The sequence below is a fragment of the Osmia bicornis genome, unplaced genomic scaffold (assembly GCF_907164935.1).
Source record: "Osmia bicornis bicornis unplaced genomic scaffold, iOsmBic2.1, whole genome shotgun sequence".
NCBI classification, from domain to species: Eukaryota; Metazoa; Arthropoda; class Insecta; order Hymenoptera; family Megachilidae; genus Osmia; species Osmia bicornis.
Genome location: NW_025791454.1, coordinates 25,857 through 51,963, shown reverse-complemented (window position 1 = coordinate 51,963; position 26,107 = coordinate 25,857). Strand labels below are relative to the sequence as shown.

At 44.9% G+C, this 26,107-nt stretch overlaps 1 protein-coding gene across 1 annotated transcript; it reads left to right on the top strand.

Moving 5' to 3' along the window:
- The first annotated feature begins 19,686 nt into the window (after positions 1-19,686).
- On the top strand, positions 19,687-24,918 carry LOC114882376. Its single transcript, XM_029199265.2, has one exon. The coding sequence runs from the start codon at positions 19,687-19,689 to the stop codon at positions 24,916-24,918; it is 5,232 nt and encodes a 1,743-aa protein (XP_029055098.2).
- Positions 24,919-26,107: the final 1,189 nt, after the last annotated feature.

Sequence of the window (26,107 nt, the reverse complement as noted above, 5' to 3'; positions counted from 1 at the left end):
CTGCGGTGCCAATAATCGCTACGGAGTCGTCCTCGTCCAATCTGGTCTGTCGAGGACTCGGTACGGCTGTGCGGCCACCGCCATCCCAGCCTTCCATTCGGCCAGGGTTTGGAGCAACATGTCCTGAGCCCTGGCCGAATGATTCAAGTTGGCCTGAAGTATAGGGCCCTTGGCCCCATACCTAGGCCTTACGAGCCGCCTCGGCGGCATTTTTGCTCGCCGACTTGGCAGGAGGAATTTTCATGCCCCCCTTCTTCGACTCCGCAGGCTTGGTCCTTGATGCCTGTTCCTTGTGGGCTGTTCCTGCCCCTTCATCGGCACTCTACTTCTTCCTCTGGGAGGAGGAGGGGGCACAACCTTTTGCCCCCAATCGATGCCCCGTGGGCCGCCCCAGGTCCGCACAGACGGGGCACCGCGGCGTGGCGCTACACTTGCTGGCCACGTGGCCCGACTCTCCGCACGCATAGCAGCGGTCGGACCTATCAGCTTCGCAGGTGCATCGCTGCCTAACATGCCCTCTTTCCAGGCAGCGATAGCACTGCAATGGCCGCGGTGGTAGCGCCTGTATGCTGGCCGAGGACCACCCGACCAGAACCCTCACAGAGAGGTATAACATTTTGAGTGCCGCCAGAGGGCATCTCGCCCAGACAGTCCCCATCCTTTGGGGAGAGGTGCGAATCTCCCCCATTTCAATTTCTTCAACGGAGCAACCCCCCGCAGCGGCCAATGCGGCCGCCACCTCCGCCGGGGTGACCGATTCGTCGAGACCGGCCACCCTAACCTCGCCCATTTTTATGGGGCGGGCAACCCTCACCTCGGTGCCACTGAACACCTGGCGGAGTCGGTCAGCCAACTTGGCAGCTTTCTCCGTCCTGTCCTCCCCAGGTAGCTCGAGGACCAAGCCACCGGTCCGAGCTCTTCTGGGCATCAACGCCGTGATGCCCAGCTCCTCCAACTTGACCCGCTCCCGGGCCATGAGCATGGCCTCGGCGTATGAGACCTTAGCCTCGGCAGCTAGGTTGATGGTGACCGCCGCAGAACGAGGAGGGGGCGGGCCTGCTGCCTGGCAGGTTGGGCACCTTGCCCCTTAACCGCCGGTGCTGCCCCTCTCTTCTGCCCCTTCTGCGCAACCACCTTGGAGCTCTGGGAGGGAGGGGCCTTGGCCGCTGCCACCTTCTTCTCTGCAGCTTTAGCGCGGCGGCCAACCACCGTCACCCAGGTCCCATCCTCCGTCCCCCGATGTTCTTCGACAATCCGGGCCATTCTAGCCTCCACAAATGATGCCGGTTGGTCGGGTGTTGAGGAGGGCCCCGGCAACGGCTTCCTTCCTCGATGCAGTGGGGATGGTCGCAGCCGCTGCTCCTCCTTAACATGCTCCGCCCTCTTAGGCGAGGGCTGGACGGCTGCAATAGCGGCTTTGAACTCCGCCCGGAGCCCCGACGGGCCCTTTTCGAGGAGAGCCGCAAATCCCCTCATCAGGTCGGGCTCGAGGCCACCAACCTTCCCCTCCTCTTTTCCGGGTGCAGCAGCTGGGATTGGGACTTGCACCACGGAAAATTCAGGCGGGCAAGACGGTAAGTCGGAAGCTCGACTGCGTCCTTCCTCCTTTTCCTGCCCGCCTCTTCGCCAGACAACGGCGAGCCGGGCCTCGCCGACCTTTTGGATGGGCCGGGGCCTTCAGGCGCCGGCACCTCTGTGGCAGCGATCCTGCACGTAATGTCTGCCAGGCTATTTTGCAGGATGTTGATTTGGGCCTCCTGGACAGCCACTTGTTCCTCCCGCAGCTTCAGGTGTTCGCGAAGCTCCTTCACCTCTTTATCGGCCCTGGCAGGTGCAGCCCTGATTCCCGCATCCGTGTGGATGGCCTTAAGGTAGCGGGAGGCCATCCTCAGCTTGCGAACAAATGTCCCTTTCAGTCCCTTGGAGACGCCCGCGACCTTGTCGATGTCGCGACAGAACTCCAAGGACTGCGCAATAAGGTCGCGCGTGGGGACTTGACTTCCTCCGCCAGGTCCTCAGGGTCCGGGAGGGACCTGCTACCCCGACTCGGTTCTACAGGGTCCTCGTTAGGATCGAGCACCCTCCTCTCCTCCAGCAGGTCAAGTTCCCGGAGCTGGACATCCAGGACTCTCTGCTTAGCCGCCGCGAGCCACACGTACTGGCCCGCGGTCGGCGGTCGACCCCTATTGCTCGTGCGCCGTGCCTCCAGAGATACTGCCGAGGAGAGTGACTCGTCCGAGTCCAAGTCCGCCAACTCTCTCTGGATGCGGGGGCATCAGAGGCCGCCGGGGAAACTCCGGCCCCTCCTCGTACCGGCATCAGGGGAGGCCACTCCACATCCGCCCTAGTTAATCGGACGGATTGGCGGCGCGCATCCGTTACCCTGCTAGTGGTGGGCTGTGCCATATCCTCCGCGCCCGTTTCCCGTCTCGCGTCCTGTTGAACAGCCGCAGTCGTCGTCGGTACGTCCCGTCCAGTGTTTGTTGTTGTTGTTGGCGTTTTTAGTTTCAAGTCATCCATAGTGTTCCCACGAGTGGGTCGGCCTGTGGGTCCACCCGGGCAGAGCCGCCTTACCCGGGTAAGGCTAGTGCAGCCGGGGGGTCGCCAGATACCCCGGGGTTGGCCGCTAGAGACTGATGCACCCATCAGCCACCCCTCGCGCTGACTCCAGGGGCGCCCTCATTACCGCGTACCGCAGCTTGGGGCTAGAAATTTTTTATAGTGGTTGTCATCCTCGCGGGCCGACCAATGAAGGCAAGCCCCCCGTTCCAGCGAAACGTGACCACTGGGTTACGGTATCATTGCTAGGGCACTCCGGGTTCGGTACCCACACCAGACCGCCACGCAGCCTGGCCCCTGGAGAACTGAACGACGCTGCAGCCACCTTGTCGCCTCTCCGACCCACGCCTTGCCGGCAAGGGAGGCCCTGCCAGGATCCGTAGATCCCACCGGCATCGCCCCGAGTCATCTGCGAGGCTACTTCGACAGCAGCAAACGCCCCCCTTTCAGTCGCCTTGTACGACAGGCAGGGGTTACCGTGTCTGTATTCTATCCCCAAGTCACAAGGGAGGTTTTGATGGGTTTTCCTTCCCTTGGTGTTTGGTCCGCGGGAGCTGTTTTATTTCACTCCTATCCTCCATGCACTCCGAAAAGTGCATGGCGAGCATTCCCCTATCCGCTACCTGGGGACGCGCCACGTCGGGGTATCACCTCCCCGCCCAGCCAGTACACTTGGCCAGGTCCGTGGGTCCCCCTGAAACCTTTTTTTTTTTTTTTTTGGTTCAGTTGGAGGAGAAAATGCGTTTGCGCACGCGAGGGTTGGTTCCCCTTTTCGTCTATTCGGCTAGAGGGGACCGGGGCAGTGTGGGACTCATGTCCGCCCTGAAGGGGCAGCCTGGCGCCCGTGAGGTGTGGGCAAACCCAAGGAGGCAACGCCAGAAAGGGGCAACCTGGCAACCGAACCCTTAAGGGTTGAGTTTAGCCCAAGAATAGGCCACAGCCCTGAAGGGGCAAACTAGACGGGCAGCCCAGAGTGGGCACTCCCGAGGCTGGACATACTACACACTAAAACCTCTCCCCTAACGTGGGCCGCCGGCACCTCTTCACTCGTTAGAATTCATAAAGGAATACCAGCGTATAGCCACAACGACACTTCGGCACTTCAACGCATTTCGCGTTATTGCGGCCGCCCGCAAAAACGCCATGCACTAGGCACATGGGCATCTGCGGATCCACGCCATGGCACCTCCGATCCAGCGGTAGGACATTTTCAACTTGTACGGTAAGGCACAGAATTTTTCTTCGGCCACGACCAGGAACCGAAGTAAGCCCATTCCGGGTGGTCGCGCCATGTGTTCACCTGCCAAAGCAGGAGCTTGCTCTTCGACACGGCCAGGAACTGGCACATCGTATCTCCACAGTTGGCCATGTCCATCTTCGTCCACCATGGTTGGTTGATAATGATGATGTGGCTTATCCTTGCAGTCATCACGCCCACCTGACCTTCCACGAGGACAGGCCATTTTTCTTCGGCCACGACCAGGAACCGGAGCTCCTGCTCAACGGGTGGTCGCGCCATGTGTTCACCTGTTTTAACAGGGCTTCCTCTTCAGCACAGCCAGGGCCCGGGGCGAGTCCTTTCCCCGGTTGACTGTGCCACATCTTGGTAGGCTGCAATCCTCGATGACCTGTCCCATACATACTTTACACACACACACACGCTCATGACAAGCATAGCGCTTCGAGCAGCGCCTCGAATGCGCCAAATATGCAACGACAAATAATGAATAAATAATGAGTAAAGAATAAATGAATAAATAAATGAATAAATGAATGAGTGAATGAATAAATAAATAATGAATAATGAATAGGAATTAATACGCACATGAAGCCCATGAATAGAATATAGGAGCCCATACATTCAATAACAGCTGTCAAAATAAGCATACTAAACATACTAAACATACTAAAACTGGTTAAATCAAATCACAAATACAACGGGAAATAAATATATATATGCATCTAATGCATCTAATGCAATAGAGCAGTTAATGAATAGTTAACAGTAAAAGAAACAGTAAGCATTATGAGAACGTGAGAAACTGTGAAGTAAACATAAGTAGTATTGCACGCAAGCATGCAAGCGAGCATATGTGAACTGGACATAAGCAAATGACCAACAAAACCTGCAAAACCTAAAACGTCAAACGTACATACATACAGCCGAGCAGCCAAATAGTAGAAGAGGAATATTTAACATTCAACACTAGCGCACAATATAATCACACAAAATTAAACTCAAGATAAACCATAAATTTGAGATGAAATAAACCAAGGATGTGAACCGTAAAGTAAAATAAAGTCGCCAGACAGATAGCAAATAGCAAGCCAGCCATGAGAGAAGAGAAGCAAACATAACATAACATAGAATGCTACTAATTATTACCAGAGGTAAAGGTAAATAAGGTACAGTATAAAATATAGAATATAGGGTATAACCAGAAAGTAAGCTGGGAAGAAAATAAATAGGTGAGCGTAATGTAATACTAATAATTGAAACCATTCATTGAAACTATTAAGTTACTTAAATTTACTTGCAGGAACATTTACGCGACCACAACCTCAACGTGGTTGGCAAGCGAACATGATGGAGTACAATCAATGATCAAATGAAGGCAATAAAAAACAATTAGAAATTATTGCGAGCAAATCATCAATAAAGATAAGTAGTGTAGCGGCAACGCTGTTACCATGCCCTCGACCTTAGGCGAGGGAAAGCTTTGTAACAAGGGACTTGGCGAGCGTGGTTACCGTTAGTTTTAGCATCTGGTGACCACTCGTCAAGTCCAGCATGTTTTCCAAGGACATGATGAGTCCATTTGGGGTTTTTCCCAAATCGCGGCGATTTTGCCGCCTTTTTCGTAGGCGCGGCGTGCTCGCTGTCCTTGTCTAGGGGTGCAGTATTTAACCCTGGGCAAGCGGCGGTGAGTGGTCACTTAAAGTAAGGATTTTGACTTGCACGTACCGTGTGCTGTTCGCTCCGTTAGAAACAATAAAAATTGAGTGAGAAAAGGGAATCAGTGACATTCATTCTCCTTACCCCTTTTAACTAAAATCCACTTCATTGGTGACCCCGACGTGATCGTCGCGGAGCGGTTTTCTTTGAACAGTGTATACAACCAGACGGATTAAGTGACACTTTGGTGATATTTGACTAAGTACTTACGGTTGGTGTAGTGCGTACGTGTAGTCCTCGTTTCACTTTAGTGGCTAGTGTATTAAGAGCTCATTGAACATTTTAAATAAAAATGCCAACGGATAACGCGGCTCAGGGCTCATCGGTGATGACCTCGTCAACTTCTGTGCCGGAACGGGTTAAAATTCGGATCCCAGAATTTACCCCGGATGATCCAGAACTCTGGTTTCGCATACTGGAGCGGAACTTTATTGCCGCTGGCATAACGTTGGATGGTATAAAGGCAAGTTACGTCACGGGGGCCCTTGGTGCGCGATTCATCACTGAGGTACGCGATGTTCTTTTGAACCCGCCAGCGTCCGGGTTATATGATACTTTAAAAACGGAACTGATTCGTCGATTAAGTGTCTCCCAGGAACAAAAGGCCAGGAGGTTGTTAGAGCTTGAGGAGATTGGCGATCGCAAGCCGTCACAATTTTTACGGCATCTACGCGGTTTAGCTGGGACTTGTGTGTCGGAGTCGTTATTGCGGACTCTGTGGCTAGGACGTTTGCCAACGAATGTGCAAGCTATTCTCGCGACTCAGAAAGATACCGCGTTAGATAAGGTGGCTGAATTGGCGGATGCGATTCTTGACACGGGGCCTGGGCGCGTGTCAGTGGCGGAAGCTGCATATGTAATTCCCGCAGGACCGATTTCTCCTACGGATGCGGTCACAGAGCGGATGATGCAGCTGCTCATCACTCTGCAGAACCAGACCGAGATTATGCAGGGTCAAATTGCGGAGCTGCGCGCTTCGCGAAGGGACCAGCGCCCCGTACGACGTTTCGAGCGAAGACGCAGTGCGTCGAGACGAGGATTCAATTCGCGGGAGCGGTCGCAATCAACCGGCGGCATGTGTTGGTACCATGCGAATTATGGTCTCAAGGCGCATCGGTGTATCAAACCGTGTACCTTCGTTTCACCGCCGGGAAACAATTAGGGCGGTCGTTGTTGGCGGCTCACGACTCTGGCCCGACGTTTCGCCGTCTATACCTGCAAGATCGGTTGACAAACACGCAATTCTTGGTCGACACTGGAGCCGACCTCTGTGTGTTTCCCAGAAAGCTGATTCGCGGCCCGTGCTCGAGTTCTTCTTACGAGCTTGTTGCGGCGAACGGCTCGCCGATCGCAACGTACGGCACGACGACCCTCGCTTTGGATTTGGGTCTACGTCGGCAGTTTACCTGGAGGTTTATCGTTGCGGATGTCTCCCGCCCCATCATAGGAGCAGATTTCCTTGCGCATTTTGGACTCCTGGTCGACGTCCGGAATCAGCAGCTGATTGACCAAATCACGACGCTGGCATCCAGAGGATCACCGGTCCAGGAGGATACACCGTGTATTAAAGTGGTGCAAGGGGAGACTGTTTTTCACCAGCTGCTTCAACGCTTCCCGGATATTACAAGGCCGAGTGGGACGCCCGCTGAGATCAACCATGATACCTGCCATTATATTAGGACAACCCCAGGACCGTCCGTGGCTAGCAAGCCAAGGCGGCTTGCTCCAGATCGTCTGCAGGTAGCGAAGAAGGAGTTTGAAAACATGGTATTACTCGGTATTGCGCGTCCGTCTAAAAGTAGCTGGTCTTCCCCATTGCATTTGGTGCCAAAAAAGGGTAGCGACGCTTGGAGGCCTTGCGGAGATTATCGCGCCCTTAATGCGCGAACGATACCGGATCGTTATCCGATTAAACATATTGAAGACTTTGCTCAGTCCTTGCGTGGTAAAACGATTTTTTCGACCATAGATTTAATTAGGGCTTATAATCAAATTCCGGTCGCAGTAGAAGACATCCCAAAGACGGCAATAACTACGCCTTTCGGGTTGTTCGAGTTCCCGTTCATGACTTTCGGTTTACGTAACGCTGCTCAGACATTTCAGCGTTTTATCGACGAGGTGCTACGTGGTTTGGATTTTTGCTACGCCTATATAGACGACATTTTGATCGCGTCGAGCTCGGAGGCGGAGCATTTAAAGCATTTAGAGATTTTGTTCGAACGCCTTAAACAGTATAGTGTAGTGGTTAATCCAAATAAGTGCGTTTTTGGAAGGTCTCAGGTTCGGTTTCTTGGGTATATTGTTTCGAAGGACGGTTCGAGTCCGTGTGCGGATAAAGTAGAGGCAATAAGCAATTTTCCCGAGCCCGTTACAGCGAAGCAGTTGCGCCGTTTCTTAGGTATGATAAATTTCTATCGGCGCTTCATACCCAGAGCGGCACAGAGTCAGGCGCCGTTGAATGACCTGCTGGTTGACAATATAAAAGGAAATCAGCCGGTTCTATGGACGCCTGAGGCCCATATTGCTTTCGAAAAATGTAAAGAAGACCTGTCGCGAGCGGCCTTGCTGGCGCACCCGGAGCCTTTTGCACCGTTAGCGCTTACCTGCGATGCCTCAGATTTTATGGTTGGGGCCGCTCTGCACCAGCGCATCGGGAATGACTGGGAACCCTTGTCTTTCTTTTCCGCAAAACTTTCACCTGCTGAACAGAAGTATTCTGCTTTTGATAGAGAGCTGCTAGCCATTTATCGATCAATTAAACATTTTCAACACCTCCTTGAGGGTAGACAGTTTACAATTTTTACGGATCACAAACCCTTAATTTTCGCTTTTTCTAATAGTTCTAATAAACATACTTCGAAACAGATAAGATACCTTAGTTTTGTGAGCGAGTTCACTACCGATGTTCGGCACATCTCAGGTCGTGACAATGTAGTCGCGGATGCTTTGTCCCGTTTAGAGTCGGTGGAAGAAGGGTTGGATTTCGAGGCTTTAGCAGCATCTCAGTCAGCGGACCCCGAGTTGCAGGCGTTGTTGCGGAGCGACTCCGGACTGGTGTTCAGGCAGGTAGTCGTTCCGGGTTCCACCGCGAAAATTTGGTGCGATATTTCGATGAACGTAGTGCGTCCATTTCTTACGTCACCTTTTAGACGAACCGTGTTTAATGCTTTACATGGGCTGTCGCATCCAGGAATAAATGCGACGGTCAAGAGCGTAACTCAGCGTTACGTCTGGCCGTCCATGAAAGCAAACTGTCGCGAATGGACACGGTCTTGCATACCATGTCAGAAAAATAAAATTAATAAGCATGTTTCGGCCCCTCTTGGAATTTTTACGTGTCCGTCGCAGCGTTTTGAACACGTTCATATTGATCTGATAATTTTACCTATTTCCGAGGGGTATCGCTATTGTCTTACTTGTGTAGATCGATTTACGCGGTGGCCGGAGGCAATTCCTTTACGCGACCAGGAAGCTGTGACGGTCGCGAGAGCGTTTTATGAGGGGTGGATTTGCCGATTTGGAGTTCCGCTTCGTGTGACTACTGATCAGGGTAGGCAGTTTGAGTCGCACCTTTTCAAGCAATTAAATGTTTTACTGGGTTCGACTCATCTGCATACAACGGCGTATCACCCCGCGGCGAACGGTATGGTGGAGCGATTTCATCGTCAGTTAAAGGCCGCGATTCGATGTTATCGAAATAACCGTTGGACGGAGGTGCTTCCAACCATTTTGTTGGGTGTGCGTTCAGCATGGAAGGAAGATTTAAAGTCCACCTCGGCGGAATTATTGTATGGCGAATCTTTACGTTTACCGGGTGAATTTTTGTCACCGTCGTCGGCGGAAGGCGATTGTGCGGTTTTTGTAAAGGAGTTGCGCAATCATTTCCGAAATATTGGACCCACTGCGGGGTCGCGACACGGTAATTCACGAATTTTTATGTATAAGGATTTAGATAAGTGTAAATATGTTTTTCTTCGTCGTGATGCAGCGAAAGCGATCTTGCAGGCCCCTTATGATGGCCCTGACGAAGTAGTTAATAGAAGTGATAAGACATTAACGATTAAGATAGATGGTAAAGTTAGAGTAGTTTCTATCAATAGGGTTAAGCCTGCGTATATGGTAACGGAAGGCATCGCGGAATCGTTTGGTCAGGAGCAGGTAATACCTTTACAGGTTGCGGCTCCTCTTGTCCCCGAGACATTATCGGCGCCTGGAGACATACCGGCAGGATCTGTTCGGCGTGATGTACCGCCGGTTCTGCCTCATAGTGTAGCGCCTTTTACTACAAGATCAGGAAGACGTGTTAGATTTCCCGATAGATTTCAAGCCGGTTTTCCGTAATATAACGTTAATCACTGGCGAGGGGGTGATGTAGCGGCAACGCTGTTACCATGCCCTCGACCTTAGGCGAGGGAAAGCTTTGTAACAAGGGACTTGGCGAGCGTGGTTACCGTTAGTTTTAGCATCTGGTGACCACTCGTCAAGTCCAGCATGTTTTCCAAGGACATGATGAGTCCATTTAGGGTTTTTCCCAAATCGCGGCGATTTTGCCGCCTTTTTCGTAGGCGCGGCGTGCTCGCTGTCCTTGTCTAGGGGTGCAGTATTTAACCCTGGGCAAGCGGCGGTGAGTGGTGACTTAAAGTAAGGATTTTGACTTGCACGTACCGTGTGCTGTTCGCTCCGTTAGAAACAATAAAAATTGAGTGAGAAAAGGGAATCAGTGACATTCATTCTCCTTACCCCTTTTAACTAAAATCCACTTCAGTAGCAACATATACCTCATAATGAGAATAATAGGAAGAGACAGAACAGTTAACATCAGAAATTAACCATAGTATTAAATGTAAAATGCAACATAATCCTAGTCTATTTGCAGGAAGCCCTAACGCCAGCCAATGAAAGTGGAGGTAGAGTGTAATTAACGGATAACAGGAGAAGAGAATACCCGTGTGATATAATATGGGGAGCACATGAGACCTAAATCGGCATAAACCATAAGGCAGATCAAACAATTCAAATAGTTATAAGTTGAGTAGATTAGATTGTTACTGGATTATAATACCGCTCCGATAAATATGGTATTAATATTAATACTGATACAGGTAAGTCGATGCAATACAGCGCGTGGTGAAAACTAATCAATAATAAACCCCACATACAACCATATTACTACTAAATCATAATATAAAGGTACAAGAAAACTAAACTACACTACAATACTATGAACATATGTGTATATATAATATGTAACGAAAACACTCCAAATATAATCAATTTAATAAGTATACCGATGTAAATAATTAATTAAACTCCTCATACCATAGTCAGTTTAAATGATGCAGTTCCATTAAACCCCCTTTAATACCAATTAATAGAAAAGGCATATAGGTGCTAAACCAAGCCCGACACTACTATAAGAAAGTCATATGAGATTCACACTCAAGAAATTCAAAGAATTTAAGGAACCATAACGCATATATGTATGTATAGAAAACCATAAAGACATTGTATCATGCAGGACGGACTACTGCAGCGTATGCCTCTCTGAGCACCAGCCGTATTAACCAATACTGAACTAACACTTTCCAAATCAGAATCAAAATCAGAATCAGAATTGTAATTAAGAAAGGGTAATTAATGTACAAAAGATTGCATAAAGTACCGTAAGTGTTCAAAATACACAGATTCACAACTGTCACAGCTGCACTAAAATTGAATTAAACATAGTATGCAAAACATTATCCTGAGGGGGGGTACGAGGAGCTACAAAAGAGCAGTGAATAATATTATAGGAACATGGAACGTAAAACGCAACACTCAATTGAAGAAGAAGTCACTGAAACATGTCAAGTGACCAAGAATAAAAATAAGAAAAGAATAAGGATAGTGAATAGTGAATGGCGAACAATAAACCAATGAACCAATAAACCAATGTCGTTACACGTCATTCATATCTAAATTGCTAAAGGATATATGATACATCTTATAGTCTACAATTAATTGACAATGCCTGGGAGCCCAAACAACCCCCGGAAGCTTATAAACAATGCATGATACTACAAGAGGAACTAAGGAGCTAAGAATTAAGAAACAAGAAACCAGAATCAGAATCAAATCCACCCTTAAAATATGCAAAGGGATTATAAACGCAATATACGCATATGATATAAACTCATTAATCCATCCAATCCAAATAAATATAACCGCAAATATAATCGCATATATAATCATCACAGATATAACCACAGCTATAATCACAGCAGGTAAAATAAAGCAAACACATATTAATAATCTGTATCAAGTAATTTTATTCAATGCAATTCGATATGCCATATGCCATTGTCAATTACTCGGTACATTTACTTACTCAATTATAATAATATAATGGAATAGAAAGTTAGGAAGTTATATAATAATAATGCAATACAATACAATTTAATACAGAATACTGGTTAAGTATAGCCTAACATAGCTAACTAATATAGCTGAATAACTGGACACAATCCAAGGTATAAAATAATAATCTTATAATATAACATATAATATATTCAATGCCTAAAATGGTCACAGATTGAAAGCAGGCTGAACGTAATTGAACGTAGATTGAACGTAGCTTGGATGTAATAACATTAATAAAATAAATAAAATAATACAATATGATCATGGTATAATACAATACAATGACAATACTTTAATACAATATTATAACATAATACAATATAACATAATATAATATAACATAATACAGCATATAATATATAATAGTAAGTAATATAAATGCACCGAATGCATAAAATGCACAAAACGGAGCTAATGATACCACATTAACAAATACACTGCAATTACACTACAATACAATACCTCCGAGCGTAGCACATTAGTACGCGCACTGTGACAGCAATCACATCCGCACGAATAAATACAAAATTTAAATTAGAAAATTCAAACTTCAATAATTTCAATAAATTCAATTCAATTAATTAATTAATTCAGTTCAATTGACACTTATCACCTAACACTTCGTATCACATCACATCATAGATGACCGATGACCATGTCAACGTCAACAAAGATAGGAAACCGGGCGAAGGAAAATAAAGAGCGTGACCATAAACCATAAAGAACATAGATACCTAGTGTTCGAATTCCCTAGTCCATACCATAATGATTATCGACCATCAAATTAACCACCAAATCATCGAATTAATCAACTAATTATACAGAATATATAAACGTTCAAAAGCGAAAAGCGGAAATAAAAGCGAAAATACTTCATCAACTTTCAATTAATCACAGCGATGAAAACCAGAAGTAAGGTACCTACGAAAGATAAGGATAGCAAAACGCATCGTAATAAGTAAAGCATGCAATACTGCCCGAAGATAAGCCGTAAAGCTATCCCTAGTCGGTAACCAACCGCAGCACCAGAGATATTACCAACCGCAAATATTCCATCCACCACATAATACTCGGCCGCTCGCTCCGTAACGGTTCCGTAATGGTTATCCACAGACCAATTATCTGCCGCGCATCAATTACCTACCGCGCGCCAGTTACCCGGTACACACAGTTATCGACTGCAAAGCCATCCATCGTGCAGCCGCGCAATCCTAGGAATCCATACTTACCATCAAACTTATCATCAAAGATAAGTCTGATATACAGTACTTTCACGAAGGTATAAAGCACACGAACATCAAATCAAGCTTCCAGACAGATCAAGATGGAGGATAAATCAGTTAGTAAAATCAATACTACGGTTATTTATTATATATAAATATGAATCATACGTTTGTAATAGGGTGGAATGAAATAAATATAAATTACATATAAATTACTAATTACAAACAATAAGGAAAAATAAAATGAAATCAAATGAATCAACCCGAATAAGATCCACAGATTGCGCAGATTGCAGGACACACTGTATTACTACATATCGTGCCACAGAAAATAGATTATACAAAACAACAGAACAACAGAATCAACGGAATCAGGAATCGCCACAGAACGAAGGGCCGAATAAATAAATAGAATAAAACATTTAACTTAGACAAAATAAACCAGTAAAGTCAAACAACATCAACAACGCATGCGATCAGGAAAGTCCCGTGAGCCCAATAAAAACGACTCTCGGTCAAATAATATTAGTTAGTAAAATAAAATAATTTTTAACAAAAAAAACATCCGACTTCGGAATGCACTAAAAAGTATAAAATAATTTCTATTTCATTTATACCAATATTCCATAGCTATTAATAATATCTACTTAATCGTTAAATAGGATACCAATTATATTTCAAAGTTTTCGGAGGCGGCGCAAAATTAAAAACTTTTCCTCTACTAAGAAGATCCTAACTCCGGCGTCGGCAACCTACGATAAATCACCTATTTGATAGTTTCAAGTAAACAATATTAACTATACTGCAGTTCACGAGTGGCCGCACTTAACTCGCGCAGCTAGTGGCCTACTGAAGTCTAGGGAGATTTTTAATAGTGCGTGTGATTCCCCTTTACAGCGTGCTTCTTGCTATGCGTTCACATCATTTTTTTGCGACAAATAATAGAAAGGGTATAGCCGGATAAGATGGTCAAAAGTGCCCCCAAACCAAATTCGACTTGCTATGAACCATTCGATAGGTGATCAAAAGAAACCAGTCTGTGCCAAGTTTCAACCCTGTATCTCATCTGGGAGGGTAGTTACGGGTAAAAATGTGATTGCGAGGTTTTTGGCCAATTTCTCCTATTTAATGACATTCGAAAATTCTGAAAAAATCAGAGACATTTCTACTTGTGAGGCACATATTACAGAATTTTTTCAGATTTTTATATTGAAAACTGAAGCCGTGAAAAATCAAAAACGTCGAAAAATCCTGAAAAATGGCGATTTTGTATTGAAGGAGATGAGGTCCTACGATCATATTTTGTTTATAAGTGTATATTATTGATACTATTATCCTCAATTTTTTTCAGATTTTTTGCAGAGGTGCGCCATAGTTAAAAAAATTAAAAACCGATTTTTTCGCTGTTTTTTGCGTGTTAGAGTTACTTATTCAACAAATTTTCGTCTGTTATTTATCAAATACATGGTATATACACTGTTCAATGTTTTTACATGCAGTGGAATAGAATAGGAATTAAACTAAACAAAACTACTTGATAAAACTACGTTAAGACGGTTATATTTCAAAAAATTAAAGGTATTTTCAACGGTGTCGGTGGTCCAGCGGTAAAGCGTCTGACTGCTAAACCGCTGGAGACTTCTTTTCGTAGGTTCGACTCCGCTGAGACTCAATCTTTTTTTTTTTGGAAACACAATTTTTCAAACTTATCCAATTTTTTCAAACTACTTATCCAGAATTGTTAAAGATAATGAAAAATATTAAACAATACTGTAACTGACAAAATACATGACAAGAGAAACGGTAGAATATAAAGTACTTCAAACTGGTAATTATGTACATTACAGATAAAACTATGAAAAAAATATTATTGAAACATTTGTAAACAAGTATATTAACGATTATCATGTAGATAGAAGTTTGAAAAATTGTGTTTCCAAGAAAAAAAAAGATTGAGTCTCAGCGGAGTCGAACCTACGAAAAGAAGTCTCCAGCGGTTTAGCAGTCAGACGCTTTACCGCTGGACCACCGACACCATTGAAAATACCTTTAATTTTTTGAAATATAACCGTCTTAACGTAGTTTTATCAAGTAGTTTTGTTTAGTTTAATTCCTATTCTATTCCACTGCATGTAAAAACATTGAACAGTGTATATACCATGTATTTGATAAATAACAGACGAAAATTTGTTGAATAAGTAACTCTAACACGCAAAAAACAGCGAAAAAATCGGTTCTTAATTTTTTTAACTATGGCGCACCTCTGCAAAAAATCTGAAAAAAATTGAGGATAATAATATCAATAATATACACTTATAAACAAAATATGATCGTAGGACCTCATCTCCTTCAATACAAAATCGCCATTTTTCAGGATTTTTCGACGTTTTTGATTTTTCACGGCTTCAGTTTTCAATATAAAAATCTGAAAAAATTCTGTAATATGTGCCTCACAAGTAGAAATGTCTCTGATTTTTTCAGAATTTTCGAATGTCATTAAATAGGAGAAATTGGCCAAAAACCTCGCAATCACATTTTTACCCGTAACTACCCTCCCAGATGAGATACAGGGTTGAAACTTGGCACAGACTGGTTTCTTTTGATCACCTATCGAATGGTTCATAGCAAGTCGAATTTGGTTTGGGGGCACTTTTGACCATCTTATCCGGCTATACCCTTTCATTGTATCGTGATACTTTACAATATCATCACCGGTTATCAGTTATCGTACGTCATATATTTCTGCCCACCATTTATATGTTCGCAAAGTATAATAAGAAGCAAGCTGTAGAGGGGAATAACACACGTTATTAAAAATCTCTCTAGACCTAGTGAGCGGCGCGAGTTAAGTATGATCTCTTGTGAACTGCAGTATAGTGCATGTACATCAGGACTGCTGCCAATTTCTCATATAATCGTTACAATTACAAATGTTTTCAGCCGGACCTATAATTTTTCTCTTACGACTTATTAATTACCAAGTTTGCCATACCGTAATCAAATCGTTATTGGCAGCATCGTTTGTTCGGGTATTTTTAATTTTGCGCCGCCTCCGAAAACTTTGAAATGTAATTGGTATCCTATTTAACGATTAAGTAGATATTATTAATAGCTATGGAATATTGGTATAAATGAAATAGAAATTATTTTATACTTTTTAGTGCATTTCGAAGTCGGATGTTTTTTTTGTTAAAAATTATTTTATTTCACACTTTTTAGTGGAACCAGTAGTATTTGTAGGATAGTGTAACGTGATTTTAGATTTCTGTTGCTTAGCTAATAACCATAAACCGAAAAAAAAAATTGACCGAATTTAAGTTGTTAATAAACAACAAATTTCGTAAATTTTTGCAAGTGAGATCATCGCGGATAAACGTCCTACTAAATGTGAAAGGTTCCATCGCTATCGGTACATTCCCTGCAGCATAAACGCCGGAAGATATAAATGAAGTATTACGTATTTTGCGATAAAAGTCGTTAGGAATGAAAAAATACAACAATTTTTTTGCAGGACCAATTAGAATATATACTCTACAAGATGCAAAATTTTCGATCCGACTGGTCCATCCGTCTCGCGGTAATCGGTGAAAAATGTAAATCAAGCATTACGTTCTTGCAAAAAAATCGTTAGCAATGAAAAAATGCAAAATGCCTTTCTGACGGGACCAAGTGCGAAATATACTTTACAAGATGCAAGGAGTTTCGTTCCGATTGGTCCATCCGTCTCGGAGTAATCGGCGAACATACATTTAGAAGCAAAAATCATTAGGAATGAAAAAACGCAAAATATTTTTTTTACAGGACCAATGGGGAGTTATACTCTATAAGACGCAAAAAGTTTCGTTCCGATTGGTCTATCCGTCTCGCAGTAATCGGCGACCGTACGCCGCACGTACATGAAATAGTACGTTTTTTTGCAATAAAAAGCGTTCGGAGTGAAAAAATGTAAAATGTTCTTATAACGGGACCAATCGGGAGGCATACTCTACCAGATGCAAGAGGTTTCGTTCCGATTGGTCCATCCGTCTCGGCGTAATCGGTGAACATACATAAAAAAAAAAAAAAAAAAATATATACACATCGAATTGAGTATCCTCCTCCTTTTCGAAGTCGGATAATAAAATAATAAATCAATGAAACTGGAATAAATCATGGTAACAGGCAACTAGCAGAAATGAAATATGAAGCAGAAATGAATCAATAAATCAAGAAAAATCGAATCAGATCAATGTATAGCTTTAATCAATCAACATCAAAATGAAGGAATGAATGAATAATAAATGAATGAATGTACGTAAACTGAATGCAGGTAAAATAGCTAAGGATATTCACAAATTGGGAACTACAGAAAGTGTGTAACGCGCAACATACGTAACCAACATAACCGACATACATAGCCGACATAATGTAATGTAATGTAATGAAATGTAATATAATGTAAAATAATAAATACAGCAAATGAGTTATATTCCAACTAAATATAACCGTAGGCCTTATTGGCTCAATCCCCCTACTTTATAAATTATAGATTATACGGATATAAGTCATAGTGTTCGAAAATGCGTTGATTTCAACCGTCGCCACCCGAACCGCGGCAGCACTCTTCAGCGCGACTGGCAGCCACCTTGGATGACGGTCAGGCTGACCAATCACCGAGCTTGACGTCACCGCGAAGAAGCCAACGGCTCGTGCTACGACAAAGCCGGTAGTTCGGCCATTACGGTTTTGTATCGTTACGGTAAACACGTGCAGTACTGATTCCAAAAATTTCTAGTGCAATTAGCTACGCGCGCAAATCCGGCCGTAAATAAACAGGCTTGTATGCACTCTCGTACAGGGACTTTCCAACAACCAGGCAACTGGGCAGCATGCATCGATTCAGAGAAAGGAAGAGAGATCCATATTGGGGCCTTGCAAGACAACACAATCGGCCAGCGTCATCGCTCCAAACGACAATAAACAGCCATTCAAAACGAACGTCTTACCGATTAGGTAAGGAAGAAGAAACACTGTGGCCCCTTTCTTTGAGGTCACTCTGCACTATTCTAGGCTGTATTCACTATTCCCAGCTGTAAATGCCACTTCCAGTGCAGCTGTGCTGAAGAAGAACAAGAAGAAGGAGAAATATCTCGGAATATGTGCGTGACGCCCCTTTCCTTGAGGTAAATCTGCAAATATCTCGGAAACGTTGCGAGCTATGGCAAAATCCTTAGAGACCTTTTTTGTAGGAAATTAAATTTCCTACTATTTATGTTCTATGACATTTTTTGATCAGATGCGTAGTTTTCGAGATATATCGAGATATTTAAAAGTTCCGAAGCCGCACCAACATTATAAGGAGGAGGAAACACTGTGGCCCATTTCTTTGAGGTAACTCTGCACTATTCTAAGCTGTATTCACTATTCCGAGCTGTAAATGCCACTTCCAGCGCAGCTGTGCAGAAGAAGAACAAGAAGAAGAAGAAATATCTCGGAAAATGTGCGTGACGCCCCTTTCCTTGAGGTAAATCTGCAAAGATCTCGGAAACGATGCAAGCTATGGCAAAATGTTAAGAGAAGTTTTTTGTAGGAAATTCAAGTTCCTACTATTTATGTTGTATGACATTTTTTGATCAGATGCGTAGTTTTGGAGCTATGGCTCCAAAAGCGCGGAATTTCACTGCGAATCGTTTCCAATTTACGAAAATTATCCTTAAATAATGTCCAATGTTTATAATTAACACCCCGAACACCGGAAACACGACGTCGAAATGCCGCGTAACACGCACATCACGTTTTCGTTATTTAACAATTGTTTGGGATTCTAATTCCTACCTTTAAGATTTAAGCGTCTTTTAGATTTAATTAACGCGCGCGCTCTAATTAGCGTGCGGATCTGAAAAGATGACAGCACCTGACGAACCGAGCCAAGCGCCGCGATCGGAGCAAAAGGTTCGAAGCGGGGGGATCGGAAAAGACAGTCGCAGCTGAGAACTCTTATCGAACACAATTGGGCAACACGAATGCGGAATTCGTTGACTGTATAGTGGTATTGTTCGACCAGTCGTGGGGGTTATTGCCGTGGTCTTCTTGCTATTAAGCTGAACAGAGCTGTGACATTTCATTAAAGGGAAACTAATTTTGTTCACCAAGCCTGTCCTTTCTTTCTCCAACCACGAGTCACGGTTGTCTCATTGGACGTGCGTGAGTACATGTATTGCCGGGAGTCTCACCGGGAAGAAAAATAACCGGCGCGAACATTGCGCAAATTCACAAACATTTAATGGTCCTTCGAGCCGGATATATAAATGCCGGCCCCGTGAGAGCCCATTTTCCAGAATTTTGTAAAAGACAAAGTGATTTCGTGAAAGTGATTCCTCGTTCGAGAAGATTCGCACGAGGCAACGAGACAAATACAAGGACACGTATCAAAACAACATACATTGTTGGTTTTTCGATATTGACTATTGTGTTCACACAGTGACAATATCTTCAAGGTTTCACCGGAACAGTGACGGTGAAATATACTCGTATCCACGGTGAAAAAGGGAGATACGCATTATTTTTAAAATGGACCAACTTTTGAAGGAACAACGCGAAGTAATGCGACAAATCCACCGAACGCTGGAAAACTTCAGGAAGATCGGTCAGGCTAATTATACGACCTGCAACATACGCTGTCGACAAGCGCTTCTTCAAGAAAGATGGCGAAAATGCCAGGCGTTACATTCTGCCATTGTGGCGGCAGCCTCTCAGGACGATGTGGAGAGACTGTCATACTTCCGGAGTGACGAGATGCAGACAACGGAGGACAGCTATTTCGAGGCGGCGGATTTCTTCGCCGAACTGTTGGATAAGTTGTCAACACCCGTGTCAAATTCTAGTATTGTTAATAATTCTACTGCTTTAAACGCTGCGTCAATGCCTTTACCTCGCATTCAGTTACCAAAATTTTCGGGTCAATATACCGAATGGTCAAATTTTCGAGATTTATTTCATTCCTTGGTAGTCTCTAATGAAGGGTTGTCCGATGTGCAACGGTTGCATTATTTGAAGATGAGTCTAATCGGAGAGGCTAGTCTGATCCTGAGAAATATATCAGTTACCGAGGCTAACTATCAAACTGCGTGGACTGAGTTGACGCGGCGTTATGAAAACAAGAGAATGATTGTATCCAGTCATTTACGCGCTGTTCTCGAGTTGACGCCTATGAAATCTGAATCCGCGACTGAATTAAAACGAGTTTACGATAACATAAACGACTCTGTTCATGCGTTGAAAAACCTTGGCCGTGCAGTAGACGACGATTTCGTGGTCGCGATTATTGAACGTAAATTAGATGTAAAAACACTGCAAGAGTGGAATCTTCTTCTCGGAGGTGCAACCGAACTTCCGACCTTCAAAGAACTCAGTCAATTTCTAGTCAATCGACTAAGAGCTTTAGAAGCTACTCAACAAATCAGTGAAGGGAATAAGAAATCAAGTCGTACAACAAACACGAAATCTCTCGTCTCTGCCGTTGATAAATCTAAATGCATTTCATGTAACGAAGCTCACTCGCTGTATCAATGTACTAAATTTAAATCATTAAACGTAGGTAAACGTAAGGAACTTGTAAAAAAGCATCGCTGTTGCTTCAATTGTCTGGGAAAGGGACATTACCCTCGAAATTGTCTCTCGAGCAGGAAGTGTGCTCGCTGCGGCCGCAAGCACCATTCGCTTTTACATGAGGAAGTTGAAGGTAATAATTCGGATAAAGAGAAAGCTGAATCCGACAAGGAAGACGAAGGTTCCGCAGCTAATTCGGTGAGTCCTACAACGTCTAGTGTGGCTCTGAAGGCATTGATTTCTCGAGATTCATTCGATGATTCGCCGACACGAGTCTTACTCGCTACCGCGCGAGTAACCGTACGCTCCTTTGCTGGTCGATCTGTAAAGTTACGCGCATTAATTGATACTGGCTCGGAAGCCACTTTTATAAGCGAGCGAGCTGCACAGTCATTGAGACTTTCTCGCAGAAAAGTTAAGATACGCGTGACGGGTATAGGCGACCAATGCGCTAATGTTGTTAATTATACGTCGCAAATACAAATAGGCGCGTGCGGCAATGATGACGATTTTATAAAAACAAGTGCTCTCATCCTTCCGAACCTTACTTCCCATCGAGACATTCCGAACTTTAGATTCGATACTATCCCTCACTTGAGAGGAATCAAACTAGCGGACGGAAATAAGTCCAAACTCGATCGCATCGACCTGCTAATTGGTGCTGACCTCTACGGATCTATCTTGCTCGATGGATTACGAAAAGGTTCTGCCGATGAACCTATTGCTCAGCGCACAATATTTGGCTGGATAGTATTCGGGCCTTGTGCGCCTTCGACCAGACGAGGAACCCCTTCCAAGGGCATATCCTGTTTACAGTCGAATATCCCCCACGCGAATGAATTAAATCTGCGCAAATTCTGGGAGCTTGAAGAAATTCCAAGCTTCCATGCTCTCTCGGAGGACGAAAACCGTTGCGAACTGCATTTCGCCTCCACTCACTCTCGCCGCACCGACGGTCGTTACGTCGTGAAGTTGCCCTTCAAAGAAGGCGCTGTTACCGAGTTCGTTGATTCGTTTCAAATCGCGTCGCGATCGCTCAATCGATTAGAAATCCGTCTCTCCAAGGACGTTAAACTTGCGGAGGCATATTCTTCCTTTCTCTCTGAATACGAGCAGCTTGGACATATGGCTCCTACTGTTCTCCCGAAGAACTCTGATTTTCGAACATCAGCTGGTTATTATATGCCTCATCATCCGGTTCTTAGAGAATCTAGTACTACTTCCCCTCTGAGGGTTGTATTTAACGCTTCTTGCGTAACTCGATCAGGTTCGTCACTTAATGACCAGTTGTTGACGGGACCTAAGCTACAAACGGATCTCCCATCGATTCTACTCAGATGGAGAACTCATCGGTTAGTCTATATCGCTGACATAGCAAAAATGTTTAGGCAAATTTTCGTATACCCCGCTGACACGAAGTATCAAAGAATCTTATGGCGTTCTGACGTAGACAAACCAGTCTCTTCCTACGATTTGTTAACCGTAACTTATGGTACCGCTTGCGCGCCATACTTGGCGATGCGCGTTCTAAAACAATTGTGCGACGATGAGGGTGCCGCATTCCCACGCGCCACATCGGTTTTGCATGAATCTACCTACGTGGACGACGTTCTTTTCGGCGCCCACGATCCCTCTGAGATTTCAGAAATCCGAGAACAGCTTAACTCTCTCTTAAAATTGGGAGGTTTCCATTTGCGAAAGTGGACATCGAATTCCGCAGAACTTCTTCATGAAATACCTAAGACTGATCTTTTGGTCAGCACACCTGTCTCGTTTTCTGATAATCAGCCAATCAAGGCCTTGGGCCTATCCTGGAAGCCAGAACGCGATTGTTTTACTTTTCACTTTAATTCTCCAGAATTTGAGAAAACAAGAGGGAACATTGAAACGACAAAGCGCTCCGTTCTCTCCATTATATCTCGCATATTTGACCCTCTCGGTCTAATTACACCGATCGTTATCCTAGCGAAGGTATTCCTACAGGAACTGTGGATTCGAAAGTTAGATTGGGACTCTCCGTTACCGAGTGATCTCCGAGAATCTTGGGAGAGTTATTTCGAAAATCTGAAGTGTCTGCACGAAGTGTCGATACCACGATGGACTAATCAAAGTCCAAATATTAACGGAGTGCAGCTGCATGGATTCGCTGATGCGTCTAGCAGAGCTTACGCAGCAGTCGTCTACCTTAGGGTCGAAATTGATGCGAATCTAGTCAGAACTAGCCTCCTTATTAGTAAGACTAAAATAGCGCCGCTTCAAACGGTCAGTATTCCTCGTTTAGAGCTGTGCGCGGCTCAGTTACTCACTAAACTCTTATCATTTGTAAAGCTTACTCTAAATCTTTCCACAGTTCCTCTCTACTGTTGGTCGGACTCGATGATTACTCTCTCCTGGATTAAGAAACATCCTTCTCAATGGAAAACTTTCGTGGCCAATCGAGTAGCCGACATACAAAATCGATTACCGGACGCAGTTTGGGGATATGTCAATACAAAGCAAAACCCAGCCGACTGCGCCTCTCGTGGCGTCAGTACATCTTATCTCAAGGATCACCACCTCTGGTGGTACGGACCTTCTTGGCTCAAATTAGATACTTCCTCCTGGCCTGAGCAACCGCACCCGGAAGGTATTCTTATCGAGGAGGAAATGAGATCTGTGAAAACTCTAATCGTTCGTTCCGACCGATCAGAATGGAATCTCCCGGACGATGTCTCAACATGGCCTCGTCTTCTCAAGATAACTGCATATTGCATTCTCTTGTGCAGTAAACTTTCGCGTTATAGGCGCTTCTCAACTCTTGCTCAAAATGATTGTAAGAATTCACTAGCGATCGCTATAAAATTAGCTCGATCCTTTTGGATCAGGTCGGTACAAATCTTTCATTTTTCTGACGAAATCTCTGCTATCAAATCAGGAGCACAGCTTCCAAAGGCTAGCAAACTGAAAAGTCTGAATCCCTTCGTGGACGACGACGGATTGTTACGAGTGGGAGGCCGATTAGAAAATTCTCCGTTCTCTTACGAAGAGAAACATCCGGTTATCTTACCTCGTCATCGAATCTCTGACCTTATCGTCGAGCAAGCACATAGGCGTTGCCTCCACGGCGGCTCTCAGTTAACCCTCCGAGCTGTAAGACAACAATTCTGGATTTTGAACGCACGGAATCTAGTGAAGTCAGTCGTGCACAATTGCGTCATTTGCACGCGTTACCGGGCAAAGCCTATTTCTCAGCAGATGGGAGAATTACCGAAGGCGCGCGTCACCCCGTCACGTCCTTTCGTCCACACAGGAGTGGATTACGCTGGCCCGTTTCACGCGACGTGCTCCGCGACGCGAGGGCAGAAATCTCACAAGGTGTACGTTGCCCTGTTCGTTTGTCTTTCAACCAGAGCAATCCATTTGGAACTCGTCAATGATTATACTTCCAACGGATTTATCGCCGCATTTAAACGATTTTCGGCTCGACGCGGTCTACCTTCCGTTATGTATAGCGATAACGGCACCAATTTTCAGGGAGCTGAGCGCGAACTATCACGAGCCTTCTATGCTCTAACGCGTGATTCGAATCTAAAGTCCTGGCTAGCAACCGACAAGATTAGTTGGAAATTTATTCCACCCTCCGCTCCACACTTCGGGGGCCTGTGGGAGGCTGGAGTTAAAGCTATGAAGCATCATTTCAAAAGAATAGTAGGATCGCACACGCTCTCCCTTGAAGAGTTCTCTACACTATTAGCGCAGATCGAATCGTGTTTAAATTCACGCCCTATCTCTCCCTTGACCGATGATCCTAACGACCTTTCCTCTTTAACTCCAGGACACTTCCTAGTAGGCCGACCTTTAAATTCAATGCCTGAGGAGTCGGTACTGGACTTGTCGGAAGCTAGGTTGAGCCGACGGCAGCGAGTCCACCGAATGTTCGAGAGCTTCTGGAGGATTTGGTCCAAAGATTATTTACACGGTCTTCAGCAAAGAAACAAGTGGCAACAGGGTTGTGACAATCTCCGAGTAGGAGAACTTGTAATTGTCCGAAATGATCTGCTCCCTCCCAGCAAGTGGGAGCTAGCGCGTATCGTCAAGGTTTTTCCGGACTCAAGCGGAAATGTCCGAGTAGCAGAAGTAAAAACTGCCTCCGGACTATTTAAAAGACCAATCGTTAAATTGTGTAAACTACCCGTCGAAACTTGTCAAAATTGACCATTTGTTATTAGTCGCATGGCGGGCGGAAGATTTGCGCCCAGCATTCGCTTAGACCTTCGTCGCACGGCGGGCGGCGAACTAGAGTCAAGCACGTTAGATTTAAGCTCCTAATTTTGCCTTAGTAAAGTTTACGTTCAAATATTACTTTATATCACTTTTTGTATATTTGTATCTTTCTTTAATTTGAATTTGACTGTTTTGCGAAAATACAATGTAGAGTATAGAGATTATGTCAAGCTCTAGGCTTAGAAGTTGTTAACGCCCTTTAAGGTGAACTTTGTTTCGTACCATCGCACGAGGCGAGCGGCATGTTTGGGATTCTAATTCCTACCTTTAAGATTTAAGCGTCTTTTAGATTTAATTAACGCGCGCGCTCTAATTAGCGTGCGGATCTGAAAAGATGACAGCACCTGACGAACCGAGCCAAGCGCCGCGATCGGAGCAAAAGGTTCGAAGCGGGGGGATCGGAAAAGACAGTCGCAGCTGAGAACTCTTATCGAACACAATTGGGCAACACGAATGCGGAATTCGTTGACTGTATAGTGGTATTGTTCGACCAGTCGTGGGGGTTATTGCCGTGGTCTTCTTGCTATTAAGCTGAACAGAGCTGTGACATTTCATTAAAGGGAAACTAATTTTGTTCACCAAGCCTGTCCTTTCTTTCTCCTACCACGAGTCACGGTTGTCTCATTGGACGTGCGTGAGTACATGTATTGCCGGGAGTCTCACCGGGAAGAAAAATAACCGCCGCGAACATTGCGCAAATTCACAAACAACAATAAATTAACACAATATTTAATCAAAAAACGACACAATAGCACTTCCGAACACATAATAAAAATGATTTTATCAAAAAACGCGAATAACTAAGCCGCTATCCACCGCGTTGAAAATCTAACCAGGGAGCGAGCACGAAATACGTCCGCTCTCCTCGGCGCGTCAAGCAGGAATCCAACCTTTTTTTTTCGTGGGAAAATCTTACATAAGACCCACCGCCGCCCCTGGGGGCGGGCAGCGGGGGAGTGTCCGATTCCCACTGACTAAAACCCCACCGCGACCTCCTCTGGCGTATGGAGGGACCTGATTACTGTAACTCCGGAGTCTCCCCCGCCGTGAGCTGAAAGCGCCCCTCACCGGGGGAGTAACAACTCCCCCAGCCGGCACAAGGGGTCGCACCCAGTGCCGG

Coding starts and splice junctions, on each gene's coding strand:
- LOC114882376 (XM_029199265.2), top strand. CDS start 19,687: ATGGACCAACTTTTGAAGGAACAACGCGAAGTAATGCGACAAATCCAC.